The following is a 12668-nucleotide window of genomic DNA, read 5'->3' on the forward strand; positions in this document are numbered from 1 at the left end:
ACTGTGGTCAAACGCCGCTGCAGCCGGGCGAAAGTTACGCCAGGCTTTTCGTAAGGGTGTCGTGACTACGTGGACAGTGCAGCAGTGGTGGTTTAACAAGTTTAAGGACGGTGACGAAACACTCAAAGACGCACCACGTGCAGGACGATCAACACATGTACAAAATGAAGATTTTCAGGCAGCAATTGAGGTGAACATAGCCAGACATGTGAGGAAATGGGACTACAATTCAGTGTGAGTGGAGAAACCATCCGACAGCACCTCCATCAACTTGGGAAGCACTACAAGTTGGGTCGATGGGTCCCACATATTTGACGCCGGGCCAGAACGCAACACGAGCAGACACCTGTGTTTCTTTGGTGTTTCGTCTGAGGAAGGAGCCATTTCTGAACAGGATGTTGAATATGATGAGAAGTGAGTCCTGTACGAAGCTCCACGGTCCCGTCATCAATGTTTGGCATCCCATGAACAGTTTCCAAAACAGTCGAAACCAGCGCTGCACCAGAAGAAATTCCTCCTGAGTGTCTGGTGGACTGCTCGTGACATCATGTATCGAGAACTGCTACCAGCTGGTCAGAGCATCAATGTAACTGTGTACTGTCAGCAGTTGAGCCATGTGCACAAAAAGCTCAAAACTCTGATGCCGGCACTTCTGAATCGCAAAGGGTTTCTCCTGTTACAGGACAACGCTAAGCCTCACGTGGCTAGGATGACCCGGGACACCATTCTACACTTTGGATGGGAAACACTATTGCATCCACCATATTCCCCGGACATTGCACCGTTCGATTATTACCTGTTCCATTCCTTGTACACAGTGCTGTAGTCCTAAAATTTTCAGAGGGTATACGCTTTTTTGTGATCATCTATGATTGACATAAAAGAAATAGAAGGCATTAAAAAAAATGAAAACGCATGTATTAATTCAATTAAAATATAAATGATAGAATACATTACTGATTTATAGTCTAAAAGCATTTCATGCTATCTTCTTGATGACATTTCTTATTTAAATCACCACTTCCAAAGACTCCCATCAGCTATTCACGGAACACGGCACCATTCAATCCATTCTATGAGCTGCACTCCTCCGTCCCATGTCTCAGGGTCCATGCGTCTTAAAACCACAAATCCATTTATCATAAACAAGTCATAGCAAGATTGGCATCCAAAAAGAATAGTCCGCATCCGAGGCTTATCTTTCTACTGTGCTTGATCCCAGGTTTTGAATGCCGGATGATCGGCCCGCCACAACCCCAACCTGGAGGATCAGGCTGACTGAAGTTCCGAAGAAGTGGGCGATGGAGGCGCCACATCCCGACGCCAAATTATCATTGGAGTCATGACCCAAATAAATAAATAAATATAAACGAAACAAAAGTAGAAAGTACTATGCGCTTTGAAGCAGAAGGTACACTCTAATGACTACGATTAAGCAGAGGGTATACGCCGTTTACCACCGTGTACCCTCGACTACAGCTCTGCTTGTAAAATCACCTTAGAGGACGCCAGTTCAAACCCTTAGTAGACGTGCAAAATGCACATGGTATCTTCTTCGCTTCACAGACCACCAAGTTACACGGCGATGGAATCCATGGCCTTCCAAGACGTTGGCAGAAGGGCAGAAGGTAGTCAATGCTAATGGGGACTATTTTAAATCTTCCAGGCCAGAAAATCATTTGGGGGGACCTGGCCCCGATGGGCTCCCCGTGGCTACACCCCTGGATAGAGAATAGTCCTTTTATTATTGTTATGAGCTTCTTTTCGTACTCAGCAGTTTACTTGAATAGTTGGTATCACTGCCAATAAAGAGATCCTTGTAGGTCACCGTCTTGTAAAGCTATACTTAGTTCTAAACGAGACATGCTTGCTCATATCATTTACAAAATTTTCTCATGCTGCACGCCTGTTTAGGTTCATTCTACGTAAAATGGCACTGCCTAGGAAGTAAAGTCGTTTATTTTAGTATTAGTCGTCTATTTCAAGACTCAGCAAAATACTTCTTTCCTCTTGTCTTACCAACTGTTTCACGTATCAGTATTATTATGATTTGTCTTAAATGCGTTAAAGCTGTAACCAGTGGCGTATTTAGGCGGGGAGCTTCCGGGCTTAAGCCCCCCCCGAAATTTCATTTATTATATTAAAGTAAATGAAATATCTTGCAGCATTTTCACATTTCCAGGAATAAAGTTACCAAAGCCTCCTCCCCCGAAACAAAATCGTAAATACGCCACTGGCTGTAACCAAGTTTGCTAATCCTGATAAAATCATTCAGTTTGACATTTCACACTGTCATTTTTATTCCACCTATTACTGTGAAGCACAATCAAATAAGATGACAAAAGTTATAAACCACATCTAAGTTTTCAATTAAAATAGATAAAGCTTCTACAACGATAACGTTTATTGTCTATATCTATTTGCAACGTATTTAAACAGGACAATTCTGGGAACAACCGAAGCGATAGTATACAGCAACCGGAGAAAAAGAAGAGATGTCGTATGTTTATAACCATCATATGAATTAATCGAGCAATTTTGTTACGCACTGTTATTCTTCCTGAAATGATCCATTGTGATTACGATATAAGATGAAATAAGATGTTATTATTTAAGAATATGAATTGACCCATGTTTATAATAATTTGGAAAGTTCTCTTTGATTTACTACCTCTAATATTTAAAGATGATTCATTTATTCATTTAAGAAACATTCAAAAACAGTTACAGTGCTACTTTGTAAAAATTTTCCTAACTATTTTACAGCATAATGTAAACATTTAATATGTTTTGAATAATACTACAGCAAGTTAAAGGGCTTGTGTATAGCCCGTTCCCGCCAGTTCTTTGTCATTGGTACTGGAAGAGTCACTACCGGTACTACTACTACTACTACTACTACTACTACTCCAACTACTGCTACTACTACTACTACTTATATCGAGAACAGAACCCAGCCAACCCATGCGGGGCTTCTAACCCGTTTCTACTAATACTACTACTAGAACTACTATTATTAACTACCACTACTACTGCTACTACTACTACTACCGCTACTACTACTACTACTACCGCTGCTTCTACTACTACTACTACTTATACTAAAGCTTCCTTACCACAAGATTTACATCTTAAAATCTTTATAACATGTGATTCCGATTTATTATGAACTAATATGAATCGTTAGAATCATTATGGTTCGTTAAAAATCACTGGGGGGAGCAGGCTATACTCAATCCAGTTAAAGAAGTGTACCCATAAATGTTTAGTGTGTAATTAACGCTTAACTTAGATTTAAGATTATAACAGTATCTTCACAGACTTCTTAGAAGTGAGCAAAATTTCAACACATTAGTACAAATTACAGTAGATGTCCCGGCGTATAGAAGGCCGAGTCAGCAAAAAATTATCTTGTTTTCCTAGAATTCGGTGTCATTTCCTGGAATTGGGAGGCAAGTTTCGACAAGCCTTTGGTTGCTATGTTCATAGCCTTTTACGGGTAGTACAGAAGCGCGTGGGAAAATTTTGGTTTATTTGAACCCCCGTTACCCCCTACTCCTCTTTAGTTGCTATGTTCATAGCCTTTTACGGTTACCACAGAAGCCCGTGGGAAAATGTTGATTTGCTGTTGCTATGCTCATAGTCTTGGACGTCTGCTAGATGTAGAAAACAAGATAAAACATGAATTTTCGTGTTCTTGTCGTTTATTGGTTAATAATTTGAATCCCCAAACCCCTCACCCCTCCTGCGAAGAGCGTAAGCGGAACGTATGTGCTTGTGTAGATCATTCTGTTAGCAGCTGTTGCAAAGGAAGAAACGTCAAAAATTTTAAAGATGTCATCGTCAATGAGTTTATTAGATAAGCTTAATAAGCCATCAATGGTACCCTTTACAAAAATGCGAGATTTGGAGATTGGAGTACCATTTCGTATTGTAAACTGTGAGATAATTACAACGGTATATGGTAGGAAGGCCTGTGTGACATTTGAAGGAGGTGAAAAAGTGATTTTACCTGGACGTTGTACTGAAAAATTGGAAGCAGATAATGGTGCATTATTAACGTATTTACAAAGTGGGAATGTCTGTTTAATATATAAAGGAATGAAGATTAATGTATCTGGACGTAACATGCACGATCTTGAATTTACTGAACTGGTTTACTCATCGTAAGTGTATGGTGACATGTACAAACAAGATGAAACATGAATTTTCCTCTTCGCCCCTCCTCTTCATGCATGCGCAGTCATCTGTATGCATAGTGTCGTTATTCTGTGCTGACCAGCGACTGAAGTAACATGTCTTTGAGTGCTTGTGCGTCAACTATGGATACCAAGAAAGAGTACTTGTTAAATGTTGAATATGGACTTAATTCAATGAAAACCAAATTAATTTGCATTGGACTGGATAGTGATACATTTGAACCAGTGATTCGTGTTGGCAAAGGACTTGTGTTTGGAGTGGAGTTAAATTTGGCAGAGTGGGAGAAACTTGTACATTTAACCCCATTTGTTACGGACTATTTAAATTCTCAAGTGGAAATTACATTTATAAAATCTCTTGGTCGAAAAAACGAACTGGTGGTACGAAAACTAATGGGTGAAAAATTAGTGATGTTAGAGAAGAAAGGAACACTTCATGCTCCTCGAAACACTGTGTACTTATCTTCAAGTGATTGGCTTTATTTCTTGGAAATATTACCGTGTATTGAACATGCTGTGAAAAACAGTAAAGTTTGTAGTGTTGTGCTACGTGAATATTTTGACTTGTGTACAGATACTATTCGTAATCATGTACAATTACAGTGTCTTACATGCAGAGGACTTGCCGGAATCCATACCTGTGTAGATGAACAGAGTATTATTAATGGTATGAACATTAGTTTTCCAAGTGTCTCTCTTGATAAGAACAGTGATGTGAACATTGATGGTGAACGATTAAAATTGGAAATAAAAGTATTTTGCAAACAAAAACTCATAGATTCAATTATGGCTGATTTATTTGATAGTGTATCGACACAGCCATGGTGGGGGGAAACCGAAACTCAACCTTCGGAGGGTATCAATGAAGTGAACGACTCTTCATAAAGAAGGAGAAATTGATTTGTTTTTTTCATGTATGCTAAAGAACGTAATATTAAATGTAATAAAAATATATATAGTGGAAAGTGAAATGTTTTATTTGTGTGTGTGTGTTTTGTGTTCGTTTCATACACCTCAATATGTTAGGATTTTAAAGTTTTTTTTATAAGAAAAAAATCCTAACATATTTTTTTTCATCGTATATTATAAGTGATACGTATAATAATAATAATAATAATAATCATAATGAAATCAAATTCTTGAAATGAATGTTAAAATAGAAATTAGTATTTGAAATTATTATTATTATACAACTTTGTCTTAAGTATGATAGGACTTTTTTTTAATTTTAAAAAAAGGAATTAAAATAATTAATATTAAAATTTTAAAAAACAAAAGTCCTATCATAATAATAATAATAATATTGAATTCACATACTTGATTTAATTTACGAAAGAATAACTGATTAAGTATTTGAATTCATTATTATTATTATTATGTAGTTATATGATTACATCATTGAATTAAAAATCAATTTTAGAATCTTTTTTTTAAATCAGTATGAAATTCTTTAATTCAATGACTTAAAAATATGTTTTATGATATGTGTATTTAATTACATAACTGATCATAAAACATATTTATTTATTAGGAAACGGAGAAAATAAGAAATAAAACATTTGTTTTCAAAGAGAAAAAATAATACAAATTGTTTATTGCTGATGAAACTATTTACACAATTAAAACGACGGTAAGTATAGTACATTTTAAAAGAACGTTAGATTTTGTTTCCACTGTCCATGTGATGATGATAACTTTACAACTGCCATATACTGTTCACTGATGATACTACTGCTGTTGATGTTGATGATGAAACGTAGATACAAGTCAATCTGTACATTGAAGATGATGTCCATACACACGATGACGATCTTTTACTCTCTGAAATGAAAAAAAATTGAAAAACAAACTTAAAATTTATTTTATCTATAATCATGAACAAATAATAATACATACAAACACATTATAATAAAGAAGAAGAAGAAATGGCTACCTGCAATAATATGAAAAGAAAGTAATCAAAACAAACGAAGAAGAAGAAGAATGAAGACATGATTACCTGTAAAAGTAAATACAGCAAACGACGATCATTTTTTTCTGGAGTTGATGAGAAAGTGTAATGAAATTCATTTAATGACTTTCCTTTAGCTTTGAAGCATAGGAAAAGATATGAATAATGTCCACATAGGGATGATTTCACACTTTGAATTTGTTTATTATTAAATGTATAAGAAGTGGAATTTCTACGTAGAAATTGAATATGATGCATTACATATGGAGGAAATCCAAATGTATCGAAGTAGTGGGCACGGCCATCAGTATGAATATATACGGAAATCCAGTGTGTGCCAAGTTTGTTCGAGGGATCTGTATTTATGATGATAGCTGCAGGTAGTGGAACATGTGCTGGTAATTCATTGGCTGCATATACGCCAACGAAATGATTGTGAAATAAAGAATTTGTTTGCAAAGCATTCAATAAATCTAGTGTAGAGGACATCATGTATAAAAATGCAGACATGTACATATATGATATGATATTTAAATAACGTACCTTTAAAAATCCATGATGATGTTCCTCTGATGATCCACTTCTAAGAGAGATTGGAATTCTCCATACACAATGCAGGAGATAGGTGCTGGTAGAGGCTTCGTAAAATGAACTTCCAGACGAACACACCCATGACGTATAAGATTCCAATGCTGCACAGCGCTGGCTTCTCCATCTTGAGTAATGTCGAAAACAAAGATAGTGTATCCTTGAGGAAAGTCAAGGCGAGGAATATTGTTGCCATGATTGGAAAAGTGAATGCCTGATCCACAGAATAAGGTATGATATGAGGAAACATAGAGGTTGTTTTCGAAAATTGGTTGTAATGGTTTTGAAGGTACAGGTTTTCCATCAATGTATAGAGAGAAGAAATTGATGTCAAAATGTTTGAAATGAAATGGATTTGAAGTTATTGTTCCTGTATAGGCATCATTTTGTGTAAACGTCACAATCACTCGAGTTGGTAATACTCCCATAAATAAATTATCTATTGTTTTTGATTGAAGATCCTTTGGAATGACGAACGACTTCATTTGTACTCTTGTGAGAGGATATTTGGCTGTTGTTGATTGTAGAAGCTTGTTATGTGCTAGTTTTATTGTAGGACTAACATTAATCTTTTTAATATGTAAAGCAGCGTCTAAAATGTTCACTTTAGCCTCAACAGACGCATCACTAGCGATGAGACAAAAGTTTGGCTTTGCAGGAATTAACTTGAGACGTAATTCTACTCCTTGGATTAAAAATTTATTTTGATTAAAAATATCACAATGAAGATGTCCAAGCATGTCGAATTTTGCACTTTTTTTTGTTAATTCATAACGTTGTTGAAATCCTTTATTACCACTAGATGTTGCATCCATATGTCCAGCAGTATCTTGAAACCAGAATGCACATTGAAGATAAGTATTTTTAGCAGAATCATCATAATTTAACAGTTTTTCAATGTATGATCGATATGGATGATTATGAGATGGAAATGAAATCAGTTTGTTATTTAAATACACTTCCACTTCACTGAACATAGAATTTAAAAAGTCATTAATAGGAGCCACAGCTTTATCACTTTCACCAAATGCTGATCCATCAGGCTTAACGATTTGAGCTTCGATGTAAAGAAGAGTATGTGGTAGATCTATGTATTCATCACTTGTTCCTGGGATGACAAACTCTATAGGAGCATTATCAGCTAGTGAACTGATTGGTTTGTATGTAACAACATGATTATCCAATATACTGGTTTGCGTTGGTTTTGTAGAAAAAATATCTAGTTCACTTTTTACACACTCGCAGGATTGATGATGTAAGAAAGCCATAATGGTGATGATTTAATCAAAGATATCGTGTGATAACTTCCTCTTCTTATAAGACTGATATTTCTTTGTTTTCTGTGTACGTTTCCTCTTGCCCTTCTCCTTCTTCTTCCTGCGCTTGATGATGTGTAATGGTGAAGGGTTAAAGATGGAATGATGTGTAATTCTTCTTTTCCTTCGTTGATATCCAGATCCTAACATAGATTTCAGTTTATTTTTTGCTTTGTCTTGCAAGACGGATCTCGCTTCACCCATTCGTTGATGAAAGGATTCGTTAATAGGTTGATTGTCGATGATGACATCAGTAATAACGTTTGCTCCAGATTTTAATAATTCCTTTCCTACTGTTTTAGCTCCTTGTTTTACTAGTGGCATGACAGAACGAAATAATCCTCCAAGGAAACTTCCAATACCATGTCCAACTTGATAAGGGGAGCCAACATAAACGTTTCCAGTTCCAGAAAGAGCTTGTTTTTGATAATATTGTAAATATGGATTATTCATATTTGTCGATGTTGACGCACTGGTCGAAAATGTAGTTTAACGCATACAGTTCCGAAAGTGAATGCCAGTGGAGAGCCTGTACTATCTCTTATATCTATTTTGATGTGTTCAAAATGCATCTTCTCTATAGGCACATAATGTGGAGGATTAAAAATTTCTATAACACTACTTCCAAATGTATGATTCACAGGATTCATATTTATGATACGTAATAATGGTGCTACTGTATCTCCAACAAATACAGATTGAATTATATCACAATACACATACATTGTAGATGGAAGTCCTAAACGTAAATTTGGAATGCTTTGGCCTTGTTGCATATCCTTTAAATCAACGCTTGGATCAAACCCCAGCATCGCACTAACACTTGGTGATAATGCAACGTCTACATCTATGTCTTTATGAAGACGTCGTATAAAACAGGTATTACTCTCACGAGTATAAGAAATATGTAAATTTGTGAATCTGTTGTACGTATTTATTATCTTTATCAATTCTGATATGTCAGTGTAATAACGTACAGGAATAGTTATAAATTTCCATTCATCACTTTTTGCAGGTTTGTAAAAAATTTTATTATTTTCGTCATTAATATTTAATATTGAATGAGGATAATGAATTTCAACAATAGCCACTTCCCACTTTTCATGGAATTCCATTCTTTGATGAAGTTTCGTAGTGTATGATGTTAAGGTGTTGTCAGGAAAATATTCCATAGAACTATTACTGGGAAGCGTAACGTAAAAATCTCCATCAGGTTCCATTGTACTTCTCGATCTTCTTTACGGATGATGCAGGTATCCAGGAATCGAAAGAAGAAGGATATCCTTTCCAATGAACAAGATATTCTTTTCTGCTGCCTTTTCTTCTTGTACGTATGATTTTATCTATGTTGTTTGTTGCAGTAACCATCTTCTTATACAATGTATAGGAATTTTCTTCTTTGTAGCTATCCACAATTTTTTAACAGTTGAAAACGAGGCAGGATGTGAAGGGTTGTAGTAAATCTTGCTTAACTGTTTGTTTACGGTTTCCACCTTGACCATACTGGACGTTTACAGGCACGTTTCCTTTTCCTTATAGGAGATATTACTTTTTCCTTTTCTTCTTCTTCTTCTTCTGCTTCTTCGTCGTCTTCTGCAAACGATTTCAGAGGTATTTTTTCCCTTGACGATGATGCTGTTGGTGATGCTTTAGTTCGTCGTAAAATATATGACAAACGTTTTGGATTTCCAATAAGTTCTTGAGGTGTGTTATTAGAAGATAAATAATTACAAAATTTCTCCCATCCCGGTGGATTTGTGTGTTTCCGGGGTCGCGACACATCAGAAATTAAATCTACAATGTGAGATCCTTCTAGTTTATCACCTCTGATGTAAACAGTTCCTTTATTATCCCACGTGATATTATCATCATGTTTCATTCTATGTAGTAGTAATTCAGCTCTTTTACGAAACATTTTGGGTATAGATAATAATATTTCTTCTTCTACTTCAGGCTTCTCTGATTTAGTTGACGTAATTGAAAGTGTCACAGGTTCTTCTTGTTTTCGTATTAAGTGTAAATATTTTTGAAGAATATTGTTATACTGATTCCACTTTTCTTCATCACTAAGCGATGATAACTGTAAAATCTCTTGCATTTCTTGATCCAAATTAGATTCACGTTTCTCCAGGGCTGATGATGATGATGATGTTGGTGCTTGTATACGATTCAGAACTTCAGGTGGAACTAAAATCATCTTCTTTGCGTGTTCCATTGTACTAACGGAATAGTAAACTTGATAATGCACCAGTTAAAATAGGAGCTAATAATGCCGGTAGGAATCCACCCTGCTGCTGTACTAATAAATGCTTCTTCTTCTTTTGGATGGAGTTTCCTTTCTTCACAAGATATCGAAGCGTCCTCTTGTATCGCTTTAATCTTGCTTTCTGTGTCTTTGTAAGAGGTACATTCCCTTTTAATACATTATAACAACATTCACAAATACTTCGAATCACTGAAGAGTCTGCATTGGCCAGTATAGCTTTACGTAGTTTAGGATTTGCTTTGCTCAGCGTACGAAGAAGATCTCCGTGTTTTACTCTTGGAGACATATTGTTAGAATGAAGAAACACAGTTTAAAACAATCATTATAAACATATCTTCTTCTTCTATTTCGATGGAACATAAACGTAATGATAAATATCATCAGGAAAGATATTTGTTTGAAAACGAAGTTCATCTGGCGTATCCTGTTTTAAATCAATAAAGAAATATCCATATGGTAACTTTGTTGCGTCGTTGAAACTTTCTTGAAGAAATTTTGGATTCTCAGGAGTTAATTGATAACTCAAATGTTTAATTTGTGATTTATCTCTTGGATTTTTAAATAATACGAGATAAGAACAATTCAAACTCATATCTCTGCTTCCTTTTCCCTGATGAAATATGTTTTGTGTAATAAATAGTACACTAAGATTTCTATGATGAGAACCCTTTGTAAAGAAATCAACTATATTGCGGTTCACTTCACACATTTGATCATCAATAATAATAAGATGTGGTCCAGTTTCAGGTAAAAAGTCTTTTGTTCGAGGTAATCCTTCAATAAATTGTACTTTTGTCGAAATTTCTCTGTATGCATTTTGCCATTCTGCATAGTACCAATAAATATGACGAAACGATGTATTAACCATACGTGATAAATTGGACAGGAAACGTATTACAAAGGAAGTTTTTCCACATCCACTTGGTCCGGCAACAATACATGAAAAGGGATGTTTCCACGTCGTGTCCATGTTAAAGAGTATGATCATTCTTTCTTCATACGTATATTTATAAAGGGCCTTATTACATTTCTCTTCTTCTTTTGTTGGAAGTAGTGTAGCCATATGGAAGAGTATCATATGAATTTGGTATTCTACGTCGTTTAATATAATTTATCTTATAAATTTTTGTTTCGGGCATGCTGACGATAGTATGGTCTTTCCTGCGGCAAATTTTTTTCTCATTGGTAATTTTTACTTCAGTAGGACGAGATTCTTCCTCTTCTTCTGCATCCTCTTCATTATCTACTATCATTTTCTTCATTACATCAAAATTTAGGTGTTTTGAAGATTCATAGTTTAATGAAAAGCCTCGTATCTTGCATACTTGAAACTCCTTCTTCGTGCTGGGATCAAAAATACGTAAGCTGTAATTCTTCGGGCCCGCCGAGACATATTCTGAAATATAGGCTTCTTTACCATATTCGAGGACTTCATTTGTTAAATCGCCTAAAAAGTCACCAGTTGGAATTGTACTTTCACCAGGTTTTTGCGTATAAATGACGGAATCAGTATCAAAATATAATACTCTTTCTTGTAGTTGATCTAAATATTTGTACAATTCTAATCTTGCTTGTGCTGTTGTGTATGCGGCTATGACAACATTTACTGTTGGTAGTGAAACAGGAACGTCATCGGTGTATTGCCAATATACATATAACATGTCATCATTTACTGGAAATATTTGATGAACATCTATATCATGAGATGTTAATTTTTCATATAATTCCTTGGGTTCATTAATAATGCTGACATGACCCATGTTCTCACGTTGACCAAATTTTCCCCAAAATGAATTTAGCATTAATTTAGCTAAACTTCTAAGTGCTGGATTATGTTTAATTTTGTTCTCATCTAGACGTATTCCTTCCTTTTCATAAAATTGCTGAATGTACTTCTTCTTTAATTCATCTGTTTCACACCATGCTGGCCATCCACTTGCTTCTGTTTTTGCTTTCAGGAAGGTGTTTATGTATTCTGCAAATAAGCCACCACTTTTTGTTTTTTCATCATATTGAACAACGTCATATGCCCATATTTCATGAATATCTATTATTTTGTATCCTTTTTCTAATGCCTTTCTTACTTCATCTGCTACCCATGTTCCATGTAGCACTCGGTCTTCATCGTTGTGATTACAAGGTGCTTGATTTAATTCATCACAACATGTACGGCAGAGTGGAAACATCAATCTATCATTTGATTTATAAGGGAGTACAGGATGAAACAGTTGTTTTGGAGGCAAAATACTGACCTTAACTAATCCTTCTACTTCTTCAATGGTGGGAATATTTGAATCTCCAGGCAGGTAGATAGTAGGATGACGAATTGGAAACTTCTTAGTCTTAGA

The 12668-nt window shown here is 35.4% G+C and overlaps 1 protein-coding gene across 1 annotated transcript; it reads right to left on the reverse strand.

The window, feature by feature from the left end:
* Positions 1–5801: 5801 nt before the first annotated feature.
* On the reverse strand, positions 5802–8407 carry LOC145679860 (uncharacterized protein F54H12.2-like). The gene is made up of 2 exons (XM_081750383.1): positions 6694–8407; positions 5802–6020 (listed from the first exon to the last, which is right to left on the reverse strand). The coding sequence occupies exon 1, from the start codon at positions 8004–8006 to the stop codon at positions 6696–6698; it is 1311 nt and encodes a 436-aa protein (XP_081606509.1). The 5' UTR covers positions 8007–8407; the 3' UTR covers positions 5802–6020; positions 6694–6695.
* Positions 8408–12668: the final 4261 nt, after the last annotated feature.

Source organism: Thermobia domestica, chromosome 2, assembly GCF_964235325.1.
Source record: "Thermobia domestica chromosome 2, izTheDome1.hap1.1, whole genome shotgun sequence".
In the NCBI taxonomy this organism is placed as follows: Eukaryota; Metazoa; Arthropoda; class Insecta; order Zygentoma; family Lepismatidae; genus Thermobia; species Thermobia domestica.